Source organism: Thunnus thynnus, chromosome 22 (genome assembly GCF_963924715.1).
Source record: "Thunnus thynnus chromosome 22, fThuThy2.1, whole genome shotgun sequence".
In the NCBI taxonomy this organism is placed as follows: domain Eukaryota; kingdom Metazoa; phylum Chordata; class Actinopteri; order Scombriformes; family Scombridae; genus Thunnus; species Thunnus thynnus.
In genome coordinates this window covers 12,581,782-12,609,183 of record NC_089538.1, presented here as the reverse complement: position 1 = coordinate 12,609,183, position 27,402 = coordinate 12,581,782, and the positions used below count along the sequence as shown (strand labels likewise).

The 27,402-nt window shown below is 38.2% G+C and overlaps 3 protein-coding genes across 5 annotated transcripts in view; all 3 read right to left on the bottom strand.

Moving 5' to 3' along the window:
- Positions 1 to 14,807, bottom strand: part of LOC137174395 (mucin-22-like) — a 30,131-nt gene extending 15,324 nt beyond the window's left edge. Inside the window, exons 1-9 of one of the 3 annotated variants that reach the window (XM_067579636.1) lie at positions 13,155 to 13,676; positions 5,809 to 5,868; positions 4,011 to 5,713; positions 3,809 to 3,873; positions 3,517 to 3,701; positions 2,535 to 2,989; positions 1,990 to 2,051; positions 1,747 to 1,895; positions 802 to 1,652 (exon numbers count right to left, since the gene is read on the bottom strand). In XM_067579636.1, the coding sequence (XP_067435737.1) occupies positions 1,564 to 1,652; positions 1,747 to 1,895; positions 1,990 to 2,051; positions 2,535 to 2,989; positions 3,517 to 3,701; positions 3,809 to 3,873; positions 4,011 to 5,713; positions 5,809 to 5,851 (2,751 nt within the window). In that variant the 5' untranslated portion in view covers positions 5,852 to 5,868; positions 13,155 to 13,676 and the 3' untranslated portion in view covers positions 802 to 1,563. Of the gene's footprint in view, positions 1 to 801; positions 1,653 to 1,746; positions 1,896 to 1,989; positions 2,052 to 2,534; positions 2,990 to 3,516; positions 3,702 to 3,808; positions 3,874 to 4,010; positions 5,714 to 5,808; positions 5,869 to 8,284; positions 9,988 to 13,154 lie in introns of those variants that run through there. The other 2 variants (XM_067579637.1, XM_067579638.1) reach the window with 2 other exon arrangements.
- Positions 14,789 to 19,104, bottom strand: LOC137175167 (mucin-2-like). Its single transcript, XM_067580874.1, has 2 exons — positions 15,214 to 19,104; positions 14,789 to 14,820 (listed from the first exon to the last, which is right to left on the bottom strand). Exons 1-2 carry the CDS (start codon positions 19,022 to 19,024, stop codon positions 14,789 to 14,791), a joined length of 3,843 nt encoding a protein of 1,280 aa, XP_067436975.1. The 5' UTR covers positions 19,025 to 19,104.
- A 2,012-nt stretch (positions 19,105 to 21,116) lies between these two features.
- Positions 21,117 to 26,165, bottom strand: LOC137175166 (mucin-2-like). Its single transcript, XM_067580873.1, has 3 exons — positions 26,093 to 26,165; positions 24,006 to 25,743; positions 21,117 to 21,978 (listed from the first exon to the last, which is right to left on the bottom strand). The coding sequence occupies exons 1-3, from the start codon at positions 26,163 to 26,165 to the stop codon at positions 21,117 to 21,119; spliced, it is 2,673 nt and encodes an 890-aa protein (XP_067436974.1).
- Positions 26,166 to 27,402: the final 1,237 nt, after the last annotated feature.

Sequence of the window (27,402 nt, the reverse complement as noted above, 5' to 3'; positions counted from 1 at the left end):
TGAGAAATATGTGAAAACACAATTTACCCAATACCTTCATAACAGCTGTACATGATAGATTTTAGATAGCTGGGTATTTATTTATCAGAAAATTGATCAATTTCATAGAAGAATGGTGTTCATCCCTCCAGAAGAGTTCCAGAAACTTGTAGAATCAATGCCAAGGCTGAGGAACACCATTCCTCCAGAATCATTTAGTGTTTTAATGATGGTGGTGGAGAGCACTGTCTAACACATCAGTTCAAAATCTCCCATAGGTGTTTAATTGGGTTGAGATCTGGTCACTGCAAAGGCCATAGCATGTGATTCACATCATTTTCATACTCATCAAACCATTCAGTGACCTCTCATGCCCTGTGAATTGGGGCAGTGTCATCCTGGAAGAGACCACTCCCATCAGGACAGAAATGTTTCATCGTAAGTAAAGGTGATCACTCAGAACAACTTTGTGTTGATTTGCAGTGACCATTCCGTCTAATGGGACAAGTAGACCCAAACCATGCCAGTATAATGCCCCCCACAGCATAACAGAGCCACCAGATCCCCTCACTTTAGGGGTCAAGCATTCAGATCTGTACCAGTTTTTCCATTAATTTGTCACCCGTCTGTAGGACTTAGCTTTTAAACTAGTTTACAAGCATAGGGGTGATTTTGTGAAAGTCATCTGCAGCTTTATTTTCTTCTTAAATCACACAGCAGGGTATGACTGTCTGTAAACATCCCTGGTGTCATCATAAAATTCCTGACTTCAAACACTCCCCAATCAACCTTCTCAATCAACAAAACATCACACGAGACAGATTAAATTATTTAAAGGTTTTGTATTCTGATCATTGTAAAGATTCTTACAGAAATCATACAAACTAACAGGGAGCTCCCAGAGTACAGCTGTGCATGGTTACATAAATACATTTTGTATGAATAAGAAAATTGATAGTACATTCTCTTGACATATATATTATGTATGAACTTTGATACTAGTCTATGCATTAGGTTAAAACTGCAGTGTGCAGCCCGCTATGAGTAGCATGTGTTCCTTCATTTAATTTAAGACACTTGTTCACTTTAAAACATGTTGTCTGTGCAGTGTATGCTTTATTATGCTTTTTCATTAAGTAAAACCAATGTTTAGGTTTTACTTGATGACATAGCAAATTTATTTACATGTATTTGGAGACAACAGAAAGGTTCACATTACAGCATTTTGAATAATGTTTGGTTATACAAATCACAAAATAATCTATCTTGCTGTTAAAGAAGACTAACTTCACAATCCTGAGTAGCTCCACAAAAAGCAAATATACACATGTATAATAATATAAATACATATAAATAAGTGACTGGATAATCATACAGGACATCATTCAGACTTCATACATTTCATGTTGGGGGAGAGGTCATCCCAACTTTTAATTTAATATCTGCAACTTCTTTACAAGCCATATAACAATTGAGATCATCAGAAAACTAATGGAACATCAGATGTAATGGGAACAATGTTCTTTCTCATACCAGTGGTTTTCTAAATGATATTTCACATGGACATGGACGTCAGCAGAGACATTATTGCTGACTTGACAGTAGCCATGACAGCAGCACCAGGCAAGATGCAGTGATGAGACTGGTTGTGTGACTTACTCCACTTGAAACTTCTGTAAATGTTGAGATAGGAAAGGAGACATTGTTTTAACAAAAAGTTCTGTATTATTTTATATTTTTGATTAAGTAGCTCTCAGTAGTGCTTACGTGTGCCATCCACAGAAATAGATGTGGTGTCAATGTTGAAGGCTGAGATGTTTGAGGCTGCACTGACCAAAACATCTGCAATCTGAGTGTTATTAGGAACAGATGTGGATGCAAACCCAAGGTCTAAGGTGTTGATGATCGATCCAGCACTGCAAAAGGAATTACAGAAATATATTGTTTTAGTCATATGAATTAATGGCCAATACTCTTTAAGATTCTATCAACAGAATAATATCAAATTACCTGAATGAAATCACTGTCAAGGAGCGGAATGAAGAGAATGTATTTTGGTAGAAAGGTTCAAGCTGCAGAAATACAAGCAAACAAACTGTAAGTACATATATATTTGCCAAATTTCAATGTTTTGTGTTTCTTCACTTGTACCTTTTATTATGGTATGTCATTTGCATTATGTATATGGAGGGCTGATTCACATTATATTTTATCTTTGAAAACTCACCACTAGGAATGAAATGTCATCTCATAAAAAACAGGGTGTCCTCCCATTGTGAGACATTTAAATTTTAAATTAGAAATATGTTTATACTAGACTGAGCTATTTTGAAACATGTATATGATTAAAATATGTTGAGAGAGTTTTTGTGTGTTTACTGTATAGCCAAATTCCACAACGCAAGAATTTTCTTTGGACAGATTAAGGGTATTTTACATTTTTTAAATATTAGATTTTAGGTGAAAATCATAAATTAATGTGTTTGCAAATGAAAAGAAAAGATTGCATATTGCAAAACACTGTTCAATATCTTGTAAAATGTAGAGAGACTTACTTCTGATTTTATCAGTGAGGATCGATTTTGAAATGCTGCCGATGATGGATTCAACAAGTCACTTGTAAATGTCTCGTCAGAGCTGAAAGTCATCCGCCTTTCTGTGATTGCTTCAGCAGTTGTAGTGGTTGTAGGTACAGATGTGGTGGTTGTAGGAGTCGTTGCAGTTGTAGTTGTAATTGAGGTTGTTGTAGTTGCAGTCTTGGTAGTTGTTGCTGTGGTAGTAGTAGTAGTAGCTGCAGTAGCGGTGGTTGTTGCAGCAGCAGTAGTAGTAGTACCAGCTGCAGTAGCAGTAGTATTAGCTGCAGTAGCAGCAGTTGTTGCGGCAGCAGTAGTAGCAGTATTAGCTGCAGCAGCAGTAGTTGTTATTGCAGCAGCAGTAGCAGTAGTATTAGCTGCAGTAGCAGTAGTTGTGGTATTTAAAGTGGGGGCTGCAGTTGTTGAAGTATTTCTTTCTGTAAAAAATAAATATGAAACAATATGAAAAAATATGAAAAAAAAAGAAATTATGGTAACCAGAGGACCTTGTTTTGAACAAACATATCACAATATCTTTTGTCTTGTGGATGTTTGTTATAGTTAACTTCATGGTAATTATGAATGTGTTGATTCTGCCATTTAAAAAAAAATGGATCAGGAAAAGAATCAGTAATAACTATTATACCAACATTGGAAATGATATTTGAAGTGAAGACACTCCTGTAAATTCCCATCCCTAACTGTTTTAGGACATCAAACTTGGGACCGTTAACTTCACACTGAATTTTAAAGTATACCGAAATCATCCCTGGAGAATTCACAGAGTAATCGCTTTATATTGTTAATTTAAACATTTAATTGTACTTAATTCAAACCCATTAAACACATTTAAACACTCATGACACACACAGTGTGACAGATATGTTGATAAATGATATCAACAGGTATATTTCTTTGCCCTAATGCCTAGTGGAGTAAAATGAGGGGTTAACTGTTTACTTACGAACTATTTGGATGGAGTTGGCTTCAACAGTGAGGTTGAAGGTATTGTTGGGGTTAGACACTGATTCTACTAAGGTTTGTGCAACATCAGTAGCATCTGGTATTTCTGCAGCTGAAGCATTTTGATTGAACTCAATCCCCACTTCTGCTTCAGTGTTTTCCATTCGTGTTCTGGCTACAGCTGGTCTGCATCAAAAAAGCATATCTTTTAATCAAATAACATTAACATACATAACTTAGGCATATGTGTAATTATTCCATTATTTTCTGTCATTATTATCATTATATCTTACGTAAACGCTATGACGAAACTGCGGAGGAAAATCGCACCATATTCTGCACTGTAGATTAAATCATACTGTGGGAAGGAAGCAGATAGAAAAATGTAAACACATTAAAAGTACAGTGTTCTCCAAATGATATTAAAAAATCCTGAAACTCATATAATACACTGAAAACTAATGAGTAATGTGACCATTTAAAAACTGTACTCACCACTGCTACAACTTTTGCGGCAAGAGTTTGAAATTCTGGACTGCTGTTATTAGCAAGTTCCTCTACAAATGGTTCTACCACGGTTGCCGTGAGAACTACAACTGGTGGGGGAGCTGCAGTAGTAGTAGTAGAAGTAGTAGTAGTAGTCATTGTATTTGATCCTTCAGTTGTAGTTGATCCTCCAGTCGTAGTTGAACTTCCAGTTGATGTAGAACCACCAGCTGTTGTTGTTGATCCCTTAGTTGTAGTTGATCTTCCAGTTGTGGTAGACCCACCAGCTGTTGTTGTTGATCCCCCGGTTGTAGTAGACCCACCAGCTGTTGTTGTTGGTCCCTCAGTTGTAGTTGAACTTCCAGTTGTGGTAGACCTACCAGCTGTTGTTGTTGGTCCCTCAGTTGTAATTGAACTGCCAGTTGTGGTAGACCCACCAGCTGTTGTAGTTGATCCCCTGGTTGTAGTTGAACTTCCAGTTGTGGTCGACCCACCAGCTGTTGTTGTTGATCCCCCAGTTGTAGTTGAACTTCCAGTTGTGGTAGACCCTGCAGTTGTAGTTGTTGATGACTCAGTTATAGTTGAACTTCCAGTTGTGGTAGACCCACTAGCTGTTGTTGTTGATCCCTCAGTTGTAGTTGAACTTCCAGTTATGGTAGACCCACCAGCTGTTGTTGTTGATCCCTCAGTTGTAGTTGAACTTCCAGTTGTGGTAGACCCACCAGCTGTTGTTGTCGATCCCTCAGTTGTAGTTGAACTTCCAGTTGTGGTAGACCCTACAGTTGTAGTAGTTGATCCCTCAGTTGTAGTTGAACTTCCAGTTGTGGTAGACCCTGCAGTTGTAGTTGTTGATGACTCAGTTGTAGTTGAACTTCCAGTTGTGGTAGACCCACCAGCTGTTGTTGTTGATCCCTCAGTTGTAGTTGAACTTCCAGTTGTGGTAGACCCTGCAGTTGTAGTTGTTGATGACTCAGTTGTAGTTGAACTTCCAGTTGTGGTAGACCCACCAGCTGTTGTTGTTGATCCCTCAGTTGTAGTTGAACTTCCAGTTGTGGTAGACCCACTAGCTGTTGTTGTTGATCCCTCAGTTGTTGTTGAACTTCCAGTTGTGGTAGACCCTGCAGTTGTAGTAGTTGATCCCTCAGTTGTAGTTGAACTTCCAGTTGTGGTAGACCCTGCAGTTGTAGTAGTTGATCCCTCAGTTGTAGTTGAACTTCCAGTTGTGGTAGACCCCCCAGTTGTAGTTAAACCCCCAGTTGTAGTTGATGCACCAGTTGTAGATGATCCTCCAGTTGTAGTTGAACCTCCAGTCATGGTAGACCCACCAGCTGTTGTTGATGATCCCTCAGTTGTAGTTGAACTTCCAGTTGTGGTAGACCCCCCAGTTGTAGTTAAACCCCCAGTTGTAGTTGATGCACCAGTTGTAGATGATCCTCCAGTTGTAGTTGAACCTCCAGTCATGGTAGACCCACCAGCTGTTGTTGATGATCCCTCAGTTGTAGTTGAACCTCCAGTCGCAGTAGACCCACCAGCTGTTGTTGTTGATCCCTCAGTTGTAGTTAAACCCCCAGTTGTAGTTGATGCACCAGTTGTAGATGATCCTCCAGTTGTAGTTGAACCCCCAGTTGTTGTGACTCCAGTGTTTGTTGTTGTTGGTTCAACAGTTGTGGTCATTTGTGCCGCAGCTGGTGTAGTAGCAAGCTGATAGGCCACTATTGGTAAAGAACAGTATATGTTCTTACACATACATTATTTTTTCAGGACACAAAGAAAACCTTGAGTTTTAGTATAGTAATCAGTAAGTTACCTGTAAGCATCAGCAACGTCGATAAGATTGGTCCAACAGCCATTGTGTCTGCTCTTGAACCTGCAAAATTTGATAGCACAGTGACTTACTCACAATAGCAGTATAACAAATAACATTTTGATATAGTGAATGTTTAATCTGCCATGATAATTAAAGGTGTCTAGTAGCATTTTTTCTTTCAAAAATCCATAATTGAAACTAGAATATTTTGTAAAAAGTAAAAGTGTTTTTAATGGGTGATTCAATTAATATAAGAGTTCCTCTTGCCTATTTCATTCAGAGCTCAGTTTCTGCTCTTCAAGCACAGAACGTAATAATAATTCTGCTTTCATATCCCATGTTTCTCATTGACTTACACGTGGACTGACAAAGATTAATCAAACAAATGAAACAAACAAAAGAAGTCCCTCTTCATAGCGTCTCTGTCCTAAAAGTATACATTTATAAAGTAAATATATTAAATTTACTGTAAAAATTAATTAATTGAGAAATTAATAGTGTCAGAACAGCAAAAGTGAGGTATTTGCTTTAAATTGCTTAAAAATTGTCACATATATAGTGCCATACCTAACTCCCCTGCAAGATTTTGTTTTTTTCACTAAGCAGAGGTGAGAGTAGAATGTTCTTACCACTAACTCATGTTAATTGCTTGCAGGTGTGGAACTCTTCAGTAACCTTTACCATGTCAACCTAATTAATAATAGACCTTACACAGCCTGAATATTTTAACTTTTGACTTTTTGCCGTAGAAGATGCACAAAGGTAACTACCACAGTTAATGATTACTCCATTCCATTTATGTGTGCCAGTAAGACATAGTGAGACACCATGCATAATACCAGAGCCCTGAAACTGGAAAAACTACTTGAGATGACTTGACTGATTTGTATTAATGTTGGCAATTCAAAAAGTCAGCCATAAAACAGCTCTGTAGTACAGATACTGTAAAATCTTTACTTTTAGGGGATTTATGAAGAGTTTGTGATATTTAACTTGTATATCTAAGACAAGATAGATATTAGTGATATCATACAGAAATTAACCATGGTATTTACTTTGGACTGAGTCCAAGCAGAAAAGATATTTTAATGGATTTTCTTAGATATTCATACTATGAAGTGGAGTGATTAAATATTATATTAATACAAATTCATGTAAATCTTTGTTTTTTTTAAATCTTTATATTGTTTTGACATTGACAAATTGATGTCTTGCTTTAACAATTAATAGTTTTGTCATAATAACCAAGGAAAGAGGTCAAACATTAAGCAATAACGATCACCGTAGTGTATTATTTTACAGCTTCTGTTTCACTCAGCTGATAATAATAATATTAGTTAAGCATTGGTTCATAATTGCAAATTATTTGTGTGGTATTACCCTCTGTCTGTCTGTCTGTCTGTTTTATTTATCTTACTGCTCAGTCAGTTATTCAATCAAATAAAAGTATTGTTGACATAAGGAGCTCAAAGTGGTATACAAATCTCAACTAAAATGCTTTGATATAAATATTCTATATGCTAAATACACATGTGCATACAAACGTAATGATTTCATTTCAAGTGCCACAATATTAAATCTCAAAGATGTTTATAGATGTGTAGAAATGACAAAATGTTAAAAAAAATAAATCACAATTAAAGAAATCAAGTAATATTTTAATGCGGCCAAAGTTCAAGGGATTTCTCTAAATAGTTTTAACTAACCTAATTTAAAATGGAGATTAAATAAATTAATATTAATATTAATTTAATATATTAATATTAATATTAACCTTGACAGGTTTGTCAAGGTTAACAAAATTTGTTTCCTTGTTTTGTTTCCAAAGTAAGGAAACAAAACAAACAAAAAAAAACCCAAAAAACTAAGAACCATTATCAGTTTCATGATTCAATCTCAAGACAGATCTAAGACTTGCTGTTGTCTCTTGTTTTTAATTAAATTGAGTAAAATATTTTATTGAATAAAACAGTAGTATATTAATACAGAATGGTAGAGCCATTTGGTGTTCATTGAAGTATAATGCAGCTTTGAATACCTACTTTAAGCTTAAAGTAATCTCAGTGTGGAAAATATTTTACATTGCAATTTAAAGAAAAGTTCAAGTTTGTTTTATTCTTTGGCTGAAACATACATCTGTTTGGTCAAGTATTTTAAAATACAAAACTAACACATTTATCTTAAGGACATAGCTTTATTACAGTTATTTACCTGTGCACTGAATGAGGAGACTTCCATTAAACACTCAATCAGTTCAACTGTTAACATGCTATCAGCTACAGGGGTGCAACTAGCAGACCTTGACCCCTCACTTTGGAGAGGGGCAAGCAAAAATAACAGCTGAAAGCAATCTCATGAAGCAAGATTTCGTAGAGATATTGCCAAAATAATGCATAACATACAATTAAATATACATTATAGTGAAGCATAATTTACAATTTAATAAAAAAAAATATCAACACAAAAATGTACTTACCCCAAACCACAGTCAATTTATAAATAATGCTTTTTAGATTTGTATTATTTCAAAACTTGTTCAGAAGCTCCTTATTTACTACCCTGGTGCCTGGTCTTCTGTTGCCACATTTGTTGAAGTCTCGTATATATATCGCTGCAAAGTGAAGGAATGTGCCGTAACATGTGGGTCATGAATTCTGTTGAGATGTTTCGACACATCAATGAGGAAAAAAACTGGTTCAGTTCCTAGACAACTGTGAGTTCTGTTGTTGATGCATTCCACTTAAGTTAAGTAACTGGTTGTGCATTATCTATTCTCTTACACAGGTTGAGCTGGTTGATACTGTATACTACTGTATAATATATATAATGTGATTATACTGGGGGGATGGCTGCCATCAAAAAGTATGAATTCTGTGAAATTCCATACATTATTACTGGAAAATGGAGTTTCTTGGCACTCTTTAACACTGTGGCTTACACAACTAACCACACAATTCTTACTCTGTGGTGCAGCTGTGAATTTCTATATAATTTCCCTCATTTAAAATTTATTGAAAGTCATGTGTTGTAGTCAAACAATAAACCATTCTTCTCAAAAGTGTGATAGTAAAGGAAATGCAAGGAAATGTCATGGCTTTTTTTGTGTGTGTTTTTTCTTTTTCCAGTAGACAACGTAGTTTCTGGACAACTCAATCCAAATTTAGCACTGAACCAACTTGTGTTCAGATTTACCTTCACAGATAGTGAGATTCCTTTCTGGCAGGTGATGAATGAAATTCCTTTCTGACATGTGGTGAGTGAAATTCCTTCCTGATAGGTGAGGATTACCAAGACACACACACGTCAACAAAACGTAGTAAAAGATCTAACAAATCCAACATCTGAGCACAATAAAATCACTGAAACATGTTACAATAAAGAAAGTAATAGCATACATCTCCTGAAGATGTACTTTCTGACGTTTAAAAGAAGTTTGTACAACATACAGTACAGAAGTAGATGCCAAAAAATAGCGAAATAAATAATAAATATAGCCGCAAGTGGCAATAAATGGGGTCCAAGCAGATTGCAAAAAATCACAAAAGCAGAAGAGCAGGAGGCCAGATGCAGATGACTTGAGAGATTAAAATGAAAAGAGTTTTGACTCTAGGCCAAGCTGTTTTTGAGATAATTGCGAAAACGTGAACTTGATTATTACAGTTTCACCTGAGGCCAATGAGTGTCATTATATGTGCCTGAGTAGCAGTTGGAATTTGCAACCCACCTGCCAACTTTTGATGTTTCTAGATCTTATGGTTTTTGCTGCACAACATTTTTAGCAGAGAAAAATAATAATAAAAAGAAACGTTCACAGGGTCACAATAGGCAATCTTTGACTTAATATGACCTCAATAAGCACTTGAAAACATACCACACGCATGACTTGCTACCTTGTTGCCAAGGAGGACTTGCCCACCCGGGGATTTAACCCCTGGACCTTTGTATCACAGTCAGCAGCTTAACATCTGGACTGTTGATTCTGCAGGTGAACATGCTGTCTTTTGTTTTCACGACCTCAAAGCTGAATATAACAGAGGTCTAAGGGACTTAATGAAGCTGAAGTTCAAATATTAACCAAAATTACAGATAAATAGCTGAAAGACTAACATGACTGAAGATCATGAAGATAACGTGATTGTTATCAACAAAGAAATGTATTTGTGATAGGCTAAATTTGAATCAATGACCTTGCAGTTACAAAGCATGTGTTTAAACCACTAGACCATCAGGAGAGCACAACTGTCACTAATCACTGTTGATGGTAAACATTAACTTTGTTCTGCATACAGTAAAGTACTGCATACCTAATGCAATACCTAACCGATCTGGCTGGTGGATGCCTGGGAGGACGTTAACAAGGAGGCCACAACTACCCAGGTGCAGGTAGTTTCCTGACAGAAGGCAGTGAGAGGGACATCATAAAACTTCACAACAATTTAACTGTTGGGATTACAGTTCTGAAAAAAATCATACATCTACCTGCTCTTCTCAAGTGTATTTTCATATATTTTGGTGAAATGTGTTCAAAAAGTGGATGAAATAGAAAATGTTTTGTTTACATACAAATTACATTAAGACACTTTATTACTGCAGACTCACTGTTTGACCTATCTTGACACCATTTGAAACATGACATCTAGTATCCGAAGAATGTCCAAGAGAATTTAGGTAGCAATTGCATGAAGACTTGTGGAAATATAGATGTTAATTGATTTTTCATATTTTGAATTTTGAGTGACCATAACTTGCAGTGAGGCAAACTTTTGTCACAATTCAGTGGATGTGCTGAAAAAATTTCAGCTCTGTAGGATATATGGGTGATTTATTTTGATTTTTTGAAGTTTGGAATGTGAACACAAATTTAGATTTGTTGTTAGATTTGTTGTAATAAGCCATGCCCACTTTAATCAATCATTACCAAATTTTATGCACTGACCAAGTCATGACCCTCGATCATACAAACCAAATTTCCAACAAATCCGTGCAGCGATTACAAGATATAAACTTTTCACATTTGTGACGCCCCCTAGTGGCAGAATGTCCCAGGACACCCCATCCAAACACGTGTGCCAAGTTTGGTTACAATTGCTTATGCCAATTTTGATTTATGAGTGTTTATGTAAAACTGAACTTAAAGACACAGGTCAATTACAATTAATTGACATATTGAAATTTCCTTGATAACTTTTGATCAGGAATGTCATTAGATTATACTGACAAAGTTTCAAGATAGACCCATTGGTTTCTGATAAGTTCTTGAAAATACATTTTTGAGAAAATTAAGAAAAAGTTGCAAAATTTGACATTTTTAGAGCAGAAGGCCATTGGAGCAAAGATGCAGATGAAATGAGAGATTAAGATGATGAAAGAATTTTGACTCCAAGCCATTTTCCAGATAAATGCAAAAATGTAAATTGATTGTTACAGCGCTGCCTTGAGGTCAGTGAGTGTCATTTTATGTACCTAACTAGTGGATGGAATTAGCAAACCACCTGCCAATTTTGGTGACTTTTGAACTATTTGCTGCACGAGCACTATTAGTAGAGAAAAATAAGAAAAAAGAAAGAAAGAAAGTAAGAAAGAAAGAAAAAGAATAAAGAGAACAAAAACAATATGGCTCTTTGCTGCTTGGACCCCTAATAAAAAGTGAAGATAACGAGAGTGTGAGAGCTGTCTTCCATAATGTTAGTTTAGTGCCCCCTTGGGGTAGAATTGTATTAAATGTTACACACTTGTGCAATGTGACTGTATGTAGAACAGTGGCGGCTGGTGACTCAAAAAATTGGGGAGGACAGGAGGAAAACCAACATGGAATCTTACAACAAACCGCATCAAACTATATCCTTGTCCCCCACCTGATGAAATTGGAGGGGTGGGGGACAATTTTACATGCTAATAAAACAATTTGCTTTCAAAAACAAAAACCCTTGAGTGGTGAAAAGGCTGCTTCTTTATAGATATTTATCGTATACATAATGTCTCTAAACAAAGAAGAGCTCATTTTAGCCATGGAGTGGTTCAAATGTGTCATTTTACCAACAAAGTGAAATTCAAATTTATAGTACTGTTCTATTGTGACAACAAATTTATGTTCTCATCAAAAACAGACAACATATCACATGATTTACACGTGTTTCCTATGTATTTTCTTAGTATACAGAAATATATAAAGTAGCACAAAGCTTATAATGTGATACAGGTTCAGATCAGTGCTGAATACAAGAAAGATTGAACACTAAAAACATTCACAGATCTAAAAGTGTAGGTTCACATCAGAAAGTATTAATGCATGTATCAAATACATGACTTACACACTCTGATCTATGTACACGACATACAAAATATAGTCTACAAAGCTGATATGTTAACACTAGGGGTGTTAACATGAACACAAAACTCACGGTTCAGATCGTATCACGGATTTGAGTCACAGATCAGATCATTATTAGCATCAGCGAAAAAAAAAAGGGGGGGGGGGGCAATTAAAACTTTGTTTTCCATTTATTCTATGACACACTTTCAGCCAGAAACAGTAAGGAACTTTTGCCCATGGTCTTAAATGAAAACAACATTTAAGATGTCCAATGTTTAAATAAAATAAAATATATAAAATATTTAATGCTCAGTTATTGCAATATGAGGCATGAAACCTTCCTCTTTTAAACAGTGAAATGAAACAGCCTCTGTCCACATCATCAAAACTTGATGATAACAAACATTCACCGCTAACGTCAGTTAGCAGCTAGATGCTAATTAGCTGCTCAGCTGCAGCACATTAAACAGCAGGTAAACATAACTCAAATGTCACATCGGACCGTTAGATGCTGGTTTGATCATTGCTCTTCAAAATCCCTGTTAGCGACACGCTGTCTGCCCGTGACTTGTACTTACAGCAGTTTGTTTACTTTGTCATAAATGAGACATTAAATTTTGCAATTAATCTGCAGTTCATATGCCTGCTGAACCGTGGGGGGCCGATCAGTACGGAACACGGATCAACTACAATACGTTACTTCACTAGTTAATACTTGTTATTCTAGTTACTTTAAGCTTATTACTCAATATACGGCTCAGCTTAAAAACGAACTAAAGAAACTGTCAGAAGCAAGCAGCCAGACCTCCTGCACACTAATCACACAACATCAACAGGTGACTGAACTACCATTCAATTAAAAACAATGAATGAGTGAGTGCAGACAGCTCACTGTAACTTCAACAAGCAAACTAACGTTACCCACAACACATTATATGATCTCTGCTGCATTCTTGTTAAGGAGATAAAAAAAAAACACAGAGATGAAATTAGCACCAAAGAGACAGAGAGAGAGAAGCTGTATCTGACTCACGTTATCTGACGTCTTCTTCTTTCTTTCATGGAGATGAAGTATCCATGTCATAACGTCCATTTGTGGCTGTTGGTCATCTTGTTTGTTAGTTAACAGAACTTTATGGCCGCTGCTTAACCAGTCTGATATCATTAGCAACAATGACAAACAAGCTAACTCTCCTGGTTGTTTCTCCGGTTGCTTCTCTCTCCAGCCTCCCCGGCGGCGTCCTGCTGCTGTGCTGCACAGTCCAGATCATTTCTCCCATTAGCTTAACAACGGTCCTTCACAGTCCTTCCATGGATGTATAAAGAGTCCTTCAGGCTGTTACAACAAGCCAGCTGTTGCATTGGCTAACGCAAGGAACTATCTACTGCTGCTACTCTGCCTTACAGTGGAGAGAGTTGAAGATGAACTCTGGAAACTATCATTGGACCAACTCAATGTCAATATTGCATTATGGTTGTTGATTGGTAAGGGAGGACAGCCTCCCTTGGAGCGTCATTTTACGTGTCATGGCCAATCACAGATTAGCATGAAAAAAAAAAGAAAGAAATACATTGAGTCCAATTTTGAGTTATCAACTTTAAAACATTCCTCCCATAAACTTTCCATTATAAATTTTAATATGAAAAACAACACACACACAAAAAAACATAAATTTGGCTGATAGATAACATCACAAAAGATCACAAAAAACATCAGAAGTCAATAATCAAAACATAGTTAAAGTAATTTCTCCAATAATGTTAGGTATGAACTATGGACATCATATCAGATATCAGAGCAGATAAGAAAAAGTATTCTCTAATTTTATTTAATGTATTCTAGATTTTAAAAAAAATTGTGACACCTCAATGTCTAAATAAAAGTAAGAATGACAATCTGAACTGAACTGGGAATCAAATAGCAATTGAACTCAGAGACAAAGACTTGGCATAGCAAAAACAAGTGCATATGCGCAAAGAAATTAAAACTTAAACAATAAATTCATAAAATAAAATCTTTCAAATACGTGTGAGATTTGGTAGGAGCACATATTTTTAGAATATTGTTTTTAAAGATATGATTAGTATTTGAATGTCATTTTTGAAAAGGGCAATATGCTGAGACAAAGTGATACACAGACAGAGTGATAAATGGTTGCATAACTGGTATTCCCACTACAAACATGTGAGAAGAAAGTCCTTGGACATCATTCTGTGCCTGGCTCACTTTCACAATCCTTGTTATAACGATCCATGGCATTGGTAGCTGGGTTATATATCTATTTATAGCTGTACAGTGTGTACATGACAGCTACAGTGACAGTAACTGTTACTTTACAGTCTGTTGCACTTAATCAATGGACAGCTGAGCTAAGCAAACAAACATTCAGTCCGAGAAACCTCAAGTGTATCTCTGTTACATCATATTTGGTACATCAGCCTATTTTGGGATGGTGATTCGCTGAGGGTGGAACATGTTATTTGTCACAGACATTTGATTTGTTTTTTGGGGGGTGGTGGGTTGCTCATTTGAAAGCATTTCAGGGCAGTCCATCATTGTCGCCACACTGCTCTTCAACATACAATGAATTGAGGTGTGTTGTGGTTTACTGAAGGAAGGCTCAGACAATCATCAGTCAGACAGACACCCTTTCAAGGCTCCATTGTCTAATTCACAATCATGGTGGTAATGTTGGGATCTGTGAAATTGTAAGAAATAGATAATTTATGACAAAGAAAATCTTGACACAATTAAAAACATCAGCCTATCCAATGGTAACAAAATCTGCTTGCCAACACCATTAAAGCTTACTTAGTACACTTGTGTTTCTGTACAGATGAAGCAAATTAGGTATAACGTGTTAATTAGCGAGCTTTGAGGCACTGAGGTGCAAATTTTGTTACCTTTGGACAGACTAGGTGTTCTCTGACATTTCCATTTGTTATACTAAGTTAAGCTAACTGACTGCTAGCTGTAGCTTTATATGTACCATACAGACATGAGAGTGTTATCAGTTTTTTCATCTCACTCTTGGCAAAAAACCAAGTTTATTTCCAAAAACATTCCTTTAAAACATTTGTAATTACCTCACTTGTGCTGTTCTGCTTGTTCTGTTCATCCTGTTGCTCCTCAGAGACTGTGAATGTGGTCCGGATCACAATTGGGTAATCAAACACAAGGGGCCTCACAGTAGCAATTTTGGGACTATATTTGAAAAACACTATATTTCCCCTAGGTAAGAGAACAGAAGTAGGATCGACTTTCTGCTCTGTTGTGTCTATCATGGCTGTCACAGGCTGAAAGACAGATTTTTGGGAGTCAGATAATGTGGTCTGAGACACAAGTCCATGTGATGGCAAAGAGCTGGATAGTACTGTTGCTACTGTAGTATTTGATGAAACAGGGGCAGCGGTTGACAATGTTGGAGTCACTGTCATGTTTGTTGGTCTATCTGTGAAAGAGCTGTTCACTTTTCCTTTGACAGTAATTCCTGTACTTTGGGTAGGTGTCCCATCTGTCGATACAGACATTGAGGTCATCTCCACACTTGTTTGCCTCTTGGCCTGAGGTGTTGTAAGGGTTGAATGCAATGTTGTAAGGGATGTTGTGTTTGAAGCAGTGCTACCTGATGCATTGCGGGGGATAGATGAAACACTTTGCAGTAGTGAAGCAGAGGGGATGCCTGTTGATTGTGTAGTTTGTACTGCTGATCCATCAGTTGGCAGTGTATTGGGAAGCACTGATGAGTGTCCAGTTTGTGTATTAACTGAAGCACTGCTTAAGTATGGACTGAGTGTGATGGGTGGAGCTGGATTCTGTGGAGTGGTGCTGATTACAGCTGGAGATGTTGTTCTTGGTTGCTTGGTAGACTCTCTGGAATGTGTCATTGATGTTGGTGACACATATGTTGACAAAGAGGTTGCTGCATAATTAATACCTTGAGTTTGTGATGTGACTGGATGTGTTGTTGTGGATGCTGTGGTTTGTTTAAGTGCTATGGATTCTGTTGCTATCAGTGTGGTAGTTTGTACTGCTGTTGTGACAGAGTCTGTAGTTTGTGTTGATATAGATTTCCCTTCACTCACAAAAAGTGTACTTTGTGTCAGAGTTGTGTGAATTGGTCTTGACACATTAGTTGATGCTTCTGTAGGTGATACTGTTGAAGCTGCACTGAGTGTTGGTACCCTGACTGATTCTGTCGTTACAGATACTGTAGCTTGTACTGGTATTGTTGATTGTGCGGTCACAACTGTAGTTTGTAGTGGTGTTAAGAATGGTGTAGTTTGCATTGGTATAGACTTCCCTTTGCTTACAAAAGGTGTACTTTGTGTCAGAGTTGTGTGAATTGTTCTTAACACATTAGTTGATGCTTCTGTAGGTGATACTGTTGAAGCCGCACTGAGTGTTGGTACCCTGACTGATTCTGTTGTTACAGATGCTGTAGCTTGTACTGGAGTTCTTGATTGTGTGGTCACAGCTGTAGTTTGTAGTGGTGTTAAGAATGGTGTTGTTTGTAATGATAAACCCTTGCTTACAAAAGGTGTACTTTGTGTCGGAGTTGTGTGAATTGTTCTTGACACATTAGTCAATGCTTCTGTAGGTGATACTGTTGAAGCCGCACTGAGTGTTTGTAACCTGACTGATTCCGTCGTTACAGATGCTATAGCTTGTACTGGAGTTTTCGATTGTGTGGTCACAACTGTAGTTTGTACTGGTGTTAAGAATGGGGTCGTTTGCATTGGTATAGATTTTCCTTCACTTACAAAAGGTGTATTTTGTGTCTGAGTTGTGTGAATTGTTCTTGACACATTAGTTGATACTTCTGTAGGTGATACTGTTGAAGCCGCACTGAGTGTTGGTACCCTGACTGATTCTGTCATTACAGATGTTGTAGCTTGTACTGGAGTTGTCGATTGTGTGGTCACAACTGTAGTTTGTGTAGTTTGTAGTGGTGTTAAGAATGGTGTAGTTTGTGTTGCTATACCTTCGCTTACATAAGGTGTACTTTCTGTCAGTGTTGTGTGAATTGTTCTTGACACATTAGTTGATGTTTCTGTAGGTGATAATGTTGAAGCTGTACTGAATGTTGGAACCCTGACTGATTCTGTCGTTCCAGATGCTGTAGCTTGTACTGGAGTTGTTGATTGTGTGGTCACAACTGTAGTTTGTAGTGGTGTTAGGAATGGTGTACTTTGTGTTGATATACCTTTGCTTACAAAAGGTGTACTTTGTGTCAGAGTTGTGTGAATTGGTCTCGATACATTAGTTGATGCTTCTGTGGGTGATATCGCTGAAGCCGTACTGACTGTTGGTACCCTGACTGATTCTGTCGTTACAGATGCTATAGCTTGTACTGGAGTTGTTGATTGTGTGGTCACAACTGTACTTTGTAGTGGTGTTAAGAATGGTGTAGTGTGTATTGGTATAGATTTCCCTTCACTTACAAAAGGTGTACTTTGTGTCAGAGTTGTGTGAATTGGTCCTGACATATTAGTTGATGCTTCTGTAGGTGATATCGTTGAAGCCGAACTGAGTGTTGGTACCCTGACTGATTCTGTCATTACAGATGCTATAGCTTCTACTGGAGTTGCTGATTGTGTGGTCACAACTGTAGTTTGTGGTGGTGTTAATAATGGTATCGTTTTGGTTGACATAGATTTCCCTTCGCTTACAAAAGGCGTACTTTGTGTTGGAGTTGTGTGTATTGTTCTTGACACATTAGTCAATGCTTCTGTAGGTGATACTGTTGAAGCCGCACCAAGTGTTGGTACCTTGACTGATTCTGTTGTTACAGATGCTGTAGCTTGTACTGGAGTTCTTGATTGTGTGGTCACAACTGTACTTTGTAGTGGTGTTAAGAATGGTGTTGTTTGTAATGATATACCTTTGCTTACAAAAGGTGTACTTAGTGTCGGAGTTGTGTGAATTGTTCTTGACGCACTAGTTGATACTTCTGTAAGTGATACTGTTGAAGCTGCACTGAGTGTTGGTACCCTGACTGATTCTGTCATTACAGATGCTGTAGTTTGTACTGGAGTTGTTGATTGTGTGGTCACAACTGTAGTTTGTAGTGGTATTAAGAATGGTGTAGTTTGTGTTGACATAGATTTCCCTTCGCTTACAATACGCGTACTTTTTGTTGGAGTTGTGTGAATTGTTCTTGACACATTAGTTGATGCTTCTGTAGGTGATACTGTTGAAGCCGCACTGAGTGTTGGTACCCTGACTGATTCTGTCTTTACAGGTGCTATAGCTTGTACTGAAGTTGTTGATTGTGTGGTCACAATTGTAGTTTTTAGTGGTGTTAAGAATGGTGTAGTTTGTAATGATATACCTTTGCTTACAAAAGGTGTACTTTGTGTCGGAGTTGTGTGAATTGTCCTTGACACATTAGTTGATACTTCTGTAAGTGATACTGTTGAAACCGTACTGAGTGTTGGTACCCTGACTGATTCTGGTGTTACAGATGCTGTACCTTGTGCTGGAGTTGATTGTGTGGTCACAACTGTAGTTTGTGTAGTTTGTAGTGGTGTTAAGAATGGTGTAGTTTGTGTTGTTGTTGATTCTATTGTAGATGAAATGATCAGTGTTGGTGTCGATCTACTGTGTTTCGGTGTTGGGCTTTGCTTTGCAGCTGCAGGTGGTACTGTTGTTAATGATGCTGATGTAGATGCTGGTGAAGTTGTCACATATGCTGTACTTTGTCCTGGAGTTGCAGATTGTGTGGTTGCAATTGCAATTTGTGTTGATCTTCTCACTGTTATTTTATCATATGTAGGTTGTGGCTGTATTGTTACAGATGATGTAGTTTGTGTTGAAGTGATTTTTTGAGGTGTTGGAGTTGATTCTGCTGCTACAGACATTGTTCTGCCTGATATCTGTTTATTTGTTGTTGAAACCATAGTGTCTGTTGGTGTTGGGAATCCTGTTTTTACAGACTGTGTTGGTCGTTTTTTTATAGTTTCTCTTGTAGGTGCTATGGATTGAGTTGGCAATGCTGTGAATGCTGTTTTTATGGACGTTGCAGTTTGCATGGATGTTGTATGAGTTGGTGTAGATACATGAGCATTAGTTGAGATTTCTTTTGGTGATTCACCTGTTACAGAGGCTGTAGTCAATGCTGGAGTTGTTGATTGTGGTGAATCTGTTGTGGGTGTGTTATATTTGGTTAAATCTATGGTTGATGCTGTTGTAGATGCTGTGGCCTGTGTTTGAACATTTGTTGACCTGGTGTGTGATGGTGATGTGCTGTGAAATGTTGCTTCATTGTTTTGTTTTAGTTCTGTTGATTTCAGTGTATGAATTGTTGCTTGTGATTCTGTTGATCTTTTACTAACTGTAGTTTGTCGTGGTGTTACCACAGATGGTGCTGTTTCTGTTGCTGTTGTTTGTGTTGGCATAGTCACTGATCCACTGTGTGCTGGTGTTGTGCTGTGAATTGTTATTGATCCAGCATTTAGTTCTGCAACTGTGGATGATACCGATGTTTGTGACATGACTGAACTGGTTGTTGCAGATGGTGCAGCTTCTGCTGGAGTTATTGGTTGTGTGGTTACAATTGTAGTTTGCATTGATCTTTGGGGTAGTGAAACCACAGATGTTTTAGTTTCTGTTGATGTTGTTGATCCTATTGTAGGTGAAATAGATTGTGTTGGTGTACTTGTGGACATTTTTTCCACAGATCTTCGAGTTTGTGTTGTTGGTGCCATTGTAGTTTGTGTTGGTGTAGTCACTGATCCACTGTATTTTGGTGTTGTGCTGTGAGTTGTTGTTGTTCCAGTACTTTGTTTTACAGCTGTGGATGATGCCGATGTTTGTGATGCGATTGACTTGGTTGTTGCAGATAGTGCAGCTTCTGTTGCAGCTGTTGGTTGTGTGGTTAAAATTGTAGTATGTATTGATCTTTGGGGTGGCGAAACCACAGATGTTTTAGTTCCTGTTGATGTTGTTGATCCTATTGTGTGTGAAATAGATTGTGTTGGTGTACTTGTGGACATTGTTTCCACAGATCTTCTAGTTTGTGCTGTTGGCGCCATTGTAGTCTGTGTTGGTGTAGTCACTGATCCACTGTTTGTTGGTGTTGTGCTGTGAATTGTTGTTGTTCCAGTACTTTGTTTTAAAGCTGTGGATGATGCCGATGTTTGTGACGTGACTGAATTGGTTGTTGCAGATGGTGCAGCTTCTGCTGGAGCTGTTGTTTGTGTGTTTACAATTGTAGTTTGCATTGATCTTTGGGGTGGTGAAACCACAGATGTTTTAGTTCCTGTTGATGTTGTTGATCCTATTGTGGGTGAAATAGATTGTGTTGGTGTACTTGTGGACATTGTTTCCACAGATCTTCTAGTTTGTGTTGTTGGCACCACTGTAGTTTGTGTTGGTGTAGTCACTGATCCACTGTATGTTGGTGTTGTGCGGTGAATTGTTGTTGTTCCAGTACTTTGTTTTACAGCTGTGGATGATGCCGATGTTTGTGACATGACTGAATTGGTTGTTGCAGATGGTGCAGCATCTGCCGGAGTTGTTGGTTGTGTGATTACAAATGTGGTTTGTGTTGATCTTTGGGGTGGTGAAACCACAGATGTGTTAGTTTCTGTTGGTGTTGTTGATCCTATTGTGGGTGAAATAGATTGTGTTGGTGTACCTGTGGACATTGTTTCCACAGATCTTCTAGTTTGTGTTGTTGATGCCATTGTAGTTTGTGTTGGTGTAGTCACTGATCCACTGTATGTTGGTGTTGTGCTGTGAATTGTTGTTGTTCCAGTACTTTGTTTTATAGCTGTGGATGATGCCGATGTTTGTGATGCAACTGAATTGGTTGTTGTAGATGGTGCAGCATCTGCTGGAGCTGTTGGTTGTGTGGTTAAAATTGTAGTTTGCATTGATCTTTGGGGTGGTGAAACCACAGATGTTTTAGTTCCTGTTGATGTTATTGATCCTATTTTGGGTGAAATAAATTGTGTTGGTGTACTTGTGGACATCATTTCCACAGATCTTCTAATTTGTGTTGTTAGCACCATTGTAGTTTGTGTTGGTGAACTTACTGATCCACGATGTGTTGGTGTTGTGCTGTGAATTGTTGTTGTTCCAGTACTTTGTTTTACAGCTGTGGATGGTACCATTGTTAATGATGTAGATGTTACTGGCTCTGTTGTTACAGATATTGTACTTTGTGCTGGAGTTGCTGATCCTGTGGTTACAACTATAGTTTGCTGCGATGTTACCACAGATGGTGTAGTTTGTGTTGATGTTTGTGGTGGTGATATTGCAGATGGTGTAGTTTGTATTGATGTTAACAATTCTGTTGTGGGTGAAATTGGTTGCATTGGTGTTGCTGTGGATATTGTTTCTACAGACCCTCTTGTTTGTGTTGGGAATGCATTTCCCATGGATTGTGCTGTTTGTGTTGATGTAGTCACTGATCCACGGTGTGTTGGTGTTGTGCTGTGAATTGTTGTTGTTCCAGTACTTTGTTTTACAGCTGTGGATGGTACCATTGTTAATGATGTAGATGTTACTGGCTCCGTTGTTACAGATACTGTACTTTGTGCTGGAGTTGCTGATCCTGTGGTTACAACTATAGTTTGCTGCGATGTTACCACAGATGGTGTAGTTTGTGTTGATGTTTGTGGTGGTGATATTGCAGATGGTGTAGTTTGTATTGATGTTGTTAACAATTCTGTTGTGGGTGAAATTGGTTGCATTGGTGTTGCTGTGGATATTGTTTCTACAGACCCTCTTGTTTGTGTTGGGAATGCATTTCCCATGGATTGTGCTGTTTGTGTTGATGTAGTCACTGATCCACGGTGTGTTGGTGTTGTGCTGTGAATTGTTGTTGTTCCAGTACTTTGATTTACAACTGTGGATGGTACCATTGTTAATGATGTAGATATTACTGGTTCTGTTGTTTCAGATATTGTACTTTGTGCTGGAGTTGCTGATCCTTTGGTCACAACTGTAGTTTGCTGCAGTGTTACCACAGATGGTGTAATTTGTGTTGATGTTTGTGGTGGTGATATTGCAGATGGTGTAGCTTGTGTTGATGTTGTTAACAATTCTGTTGTGGGTGAAATTGGTTGTATTGGTGTTGCTGTGGATATTGTTTCTACAGACCCTCTTGTTTGTGTTGGGAATGCATTTCCCATGGATTGTGCTGTTTGTGGTGGTTTAGTCACTGATCCATGGTGTGTTAGTATTGTGCTGTGAATTGTTGTTGTTCCAGTACTTGGTTTTTCAGCTGTGGATGGTACCATTGTTGATGATGTAGATGTTACTGGTTCTGTTGTTACAGATATTGTACTTTGTGCTGGAGTTGCTGATCCTTTGGTTACAACTGTAGTTTGCTGCAGTGTTACCACAGGTGGTGTAATTTGTGTTGATGTTTGTGGTTGTGATACTGCAGATGATGTAGCTTGTGTTGATGTTGTTAACAATTCTGTTGTGGGTGAAATTGGTTGTATTGGTGTTGCTGTGGATATTGTTTCTACAGATCCTCTTGTTTGTGTTGGGAATGCATTTCCCATGGATTGTGCTGTTTGTGGTGGTTTAGTCACTGATCCATGGTGTGTTAGTATTGTGCTGTGAATTGTTGTTGTTCCAGTACTTGTTTTTTCAGCTGTGGATGGTACCATTGTTAATGATGTAGATGTTACTGGTTCTGTTGTTACAGATATTGTACTTTGTGCTGGAGTCACTGATCCTTTGGTTACAACTGTAGTTTGCTGCGGTGCTACCACAGATGGTGCAATTTGTGTTGATGTTTGTGGTGGTGATACTGCAGATGGTGTAGCTTGTGTTGATGTTGTTGACAATTCTGTTGTGGGTGAAATTGGTTGTATTGTTGTTGCTGTGGATATTGTTTCTACAGATCCCCTTGTTTGTGTTGGAAATGCATTTCCCATGGATTGTGCTGTTTGTGTTGGTGTAGTCACTGATCCACGGTGTGTTGGTGTTGTGCTGTGAATTGTTGTTGATCCAGTACTTTGTTTTACAGCTGTGCTGGGTGGTACTATTGTTAATGATGCTGATGTTTGTGGTGTGGCTGGTTCTGTTGTCACAGATGCTGTACTTAGTGGTGATTGCGCAGTTCCAATTGTAATTTTTGTTGTTCCTCTCTCTATTTCATCAGCTGTGGCTTGTGGCTCTGCTGTTACAGATAATGTAGTTTGTGTTGAAGTGATTTGTGATGTTGTGACAGATGTTGCTTTTTCCCTTTTATTTGTTGTTGATACCATAGTGTCTGCTGGTGTTGTGAATACTGTTTCTGTTGTAGATGCCATGGATTGAGTTGGCATTGCTGTGGATGCTGTTGTTGTTGACACTGGACTTTGTATAGATATTGTATGATTTGGTGTTGATACATGAGTGTTAGTTGAGATTTCTTTTGGTGATCTGCCTGTTACAGAAGCTGTTTGTACTGGAGTTGATTGTGAAGAATTTGTTGTAGATGTGTTATATTTGGTTGATTTTGTGGATGATACTGTTATGGATGCTGTTTTTGGCTCTCTTGTAAATGGCATGCTGTGTTTTGGTGTTGTCGTGTCAGTTGTTACCACATCCGTTTGTTTTTTTTCTGTTGATTGTGGTGTATGAAGTACGGTTTGTGTTTCTGTTTTTTTGCTAACTGTAGTTTGTTGTGGTGTTACCACAGTTGGTGTAGTTTCTGTGATGTTTGATTCTATCACAGGTTGTATGGATTTTGTTGGCATTGCTGTGGACAATGTTGGCACAGATCCTCTCGTTTGTGTTGATTTTGTAATGTGATTTGTGGTAACATCAGCAATTTGTGTTGATGTTATAGTCAGTTGTGTTACTGTAGTTTCCGTTGGCTCTGTGGTGGATGCTGTAGTTTGTGATGGGGTTGAAATGAATTGAGTCATCTGAGACTCTGTGGCCTCTGCTGATGGTGCAGTGAGTGTTATTATTTCAAGTCCTGTGGTTTGTGTCATTGTTAAGGTAGATACTGGTGCCACCAACTCACTGTTTGGTGAAGAAGTTTTAGTGGATGTTGATGATGTAGGACTTTCTGATGATACAGCAGTTACATTGGTCAGTGGTATTGCGGCTTCAACAGCTGGTGTTGTGTTGGGATTTGTTGTAGATTCTGTTGGTGTTCTGGTAAATCTTGCGATAGAGGTAGTAGGTTGTGTTGGTTGTTCAGTTGTGGGCAGTGCTATTGTTGATGATGATGATGTTTGGGAGTTGACCAATTCTGTTATTACAGATGTTGGACTTTGTGTTGGAGTTGATGATTGTGTTGTTACAACTCTGATTTCTGTTGCTGTTGTTCCTTCTCTTTTACTTTCTGTTGGTGTGGTGGTGAATTCTGTTTCCACAGATGATGTACTTGATGTGCTATGTGGTAAGATAGCCGATGTTGTCATGGGTGTAACCCCATCTGGTTCTGTGGTATGACTTGTGGTTGGTATAATTTCTGTTGGTGTTGTTTTGGATACTGTTGCCACAGATACTGTAGTTAGTGTTGTAGCAAAATTAGTTGTCAGTATTTTAATTGGGGTTGGTGTTTCTATGTAAACTCTTGTGGGTGGAGTAGTTTGTCTTGTTGTTGTGGGTGATGGAATATGTGTTGGTGACGTGATTGATGCCGACGTGGTAGATGTTGGAATTTGTACTGGAGTTAATTGTGTTCTTACAGATGTAAATACCATGGATTGCATAGGTGTGGTTGTAGTTGCTGATGCCAATGATGCTTTGGTTTGTTTTGGCGTTGTAGTGTACTTTGTAGATAGAATAGGGTGACGTGTTGTTACTGATGTTGTGGCTACAGATGGTGAACTCTGTGTTATGACTGGGTCCGTTGTCACAAATTTGGTACTTGCTTGAGCTGGTGGTGTAGCTGCGGTTTCTGTCAGCACATTATTTGACTGGTCTGTCAAAGGTGCTCTGTGAGTTATTGTTGTAGAGTGCATTGTGGTTGATACGACTGTTTGCAGAGGTGTTGTGCTAGACACTGCTGGCTCAGATTCAGTGATTTGTTGTTGTGATGATGAAGTGATAGTTGTGTGTATTGGTTTTGCCTCAAATGGTGTTGTTTGTGCTGAAGTTAGATCAGAAATTGTTGTCACTGATAGAGTATTTTGTGTTGGTGATGTGTTGGGTTTTGTGGCTACAGTTGCACGAGTCACTGAATTTGATTGTTTTCCAGTGGATTCAGAAGTTATTTCTGTTGCAGATGAACTTAGAGTTGAATTTATGGTTTTGAAGTTCATCAAGGCTGATGAATTCAATGATGTTACGGTCTTAGATACGTTGCTTAATTTGGTGAAGGTTAAATTTGGCCCCTCTGTTTGTGTTTTGTCTGGGAATGTGAGTGCTGATGTACTTGGATCAGTTTGTGATAAATGCGGAATGCTGGTTGGTGTGCTGTGATCTGTGACGTCTGAAGCCTTGGGTGTGGTTGGCGCAGCAGTACTAAGAATGTTTATGGGTGGATTAACAATGTCTGTATTTTCTGCAGACCTCAGGGTTGTAAACATGGTAGTTTCATTCTCTGATGCTGAAGGGGTGTCACTGGGTACCGCTGTATTTACCACAGTTGAGTTGGATGAAGGGGAAGTGACCTCAACCATTGTCAGAGCTTGGCTAGACTGAGCTTTGGTTGGGCCTGAAAAAGTTTGTGTGGAGTCATTATAGATCTTAGTTGCAGTTACTGACACATTCTGCACCACTGTGGAAGTACCAGATCCAACAAAAATGTCATCTCCATCCATATGAGAAGTGCTAGGGTTTACCACTAATGATTCTGAAGCTGGTTTGCTTGTGGTCATATCATGTGACAGACTGGTTTGAGCAGGTTCATGGTGAGCAGTAACGTTAGAAACAGTGCTTCTCACATTGGCAATGGTTATATTTTGACTGAGAATTTCCACTGTTGATGTTACATTTATTTCCTGCACTGGTTCTGATGTTCCTCCTTTGGCACCTGTTATATTTGCCATTACGGAAGCTCCTACTTTGCTGGATGTTGTTTCCCCAGCTGGAGTAAATGTATTTGCTTCCGTGGGTGGAGTCACTGGAGTTGTCCATGCTTTTGGTGCAGGTGAATATTTCCTGGTGAATGACTGAGGTGTAGAAAGTTCACTGACCTTTGGTATTATACTGGTCAAAGCATCTGTTGAGTTCATTTCTGGAACCTCAATAGAGGCTGTGACCCTGAGGTGAGGTGGGCAGAAGACTGTGTGAGGAGAAAAAATAGTTTTCATATCCATTAATCTTACACCAAAGGCTTGACTTTATTATAAGCAAAAGCAGCAATTAACATTAAAGTCACACTGAAATATAAACATATCTTTTGCTGAGAAACCTATATATATACTTGATGTTTGTTTTGGCTTGTGCATTTATTTCCTAAATAGGTAATTATCCAAAAAAAAAGTTCAGTTCATTTAACCAGTTGGGGGTCCAATGTTATTAGTGGTTGTGTAGCCCCATCTCTGATTTGAGCACTCTTTATATTACTCTGTATTTAACGATGCAGTAACTAGTCCCACCTCCTTGTAATGTGGGATGAACACAATACAGGAGCTACTGATCATTCAACAGGTGTTATAATAACGTGTTTTAAGAAATAATGTGTAGCAGGAATCAATGCTAATTTAGCAAGCTAGGCTAACTAGCTCCCACTTTCCAAGTGGTAGCTCATTAGCCTAGCTTGCTAGCTTCCACTCTCTGAGTGGAGTATGTCATAAAGGGGCAGACATCTTAATGGTTGATAGCTAATGTGGGCTTGTTGAAAATGGAGGAAAATATTTTGTATCAACGTTTGTAGGCTATACAGAGCTATGATGTTCTGTAGTTGGTGGCACACTACAAAAATTGATAGTGTGTCTCCTTACAGCGACAGCTCTCAAATGTCAATTAAATGCTGGCACGGGAAACTGGAAATTATGGATGAAAGATGCAACGTCATCATAGTTTATATTTCCTTACACAAAAGGTGAGGAGAATTTAAATTTCAGTTACTAACCAACTTTTAACTTAACTAACTAAGTATTTATCATGGGAGTTGAGGATGGAGTGATTTGGAATTTCAATAATCTGCTAAATATGTTTGACTTCACGTGGGATTTCCATATTAGTTATGAGTTAGTCATGTCATGGAACAACTGATGGGCTAAAACCTGACTCACCTGCCATCAGGCTTAGAAAAAATCCACAATTCATGGTGACAAGTGACTGTTATCCATGAGCAGCAAGCATATCTGATAACCAAAGACAAAAAGCAACATATTCAAGGCATTTGTCTCCTATTATCTATGTAAGG

Bases quoted from the DNA above. Each gene is read 5' to 3' on its own strand.
- LOC137175167 (XM_067580874.1), bottom strand. From the start codon at position 19,024: ATGGTTTCAACAACAAATAAACAGATATCAGGCAGAACAATGTCTGTA. The intron at 14,821-15,213 runs GTGAGGTAATTA...ACAATTTCACAG, and splicing joins GAACAAGCAGAACAGCACAA to ATCCCAACATTACCACCATG.
- LOC137175166 (XM_067580873.1), bottom strand. From the start codon at position 26,165: ATGGACAACTCCAGTGACTCCACCCACGGAAGCAAATACATTTACTCC. The intron at 25,744-26,092 runs GTAGGAGCTTCC...AAACTTTTTCAG, and splicing joins GGGAAACAACATCCAGCAAA to GCCCAACCAAAGCTCAGTCT. The intron at 21,979-24,005 runs GTCTCAGATGAC...TACCATCCACAG, and splicing joins CCATCAGCAGAGGCCACAGA to TTGTAAATCAAAGTACTGGA.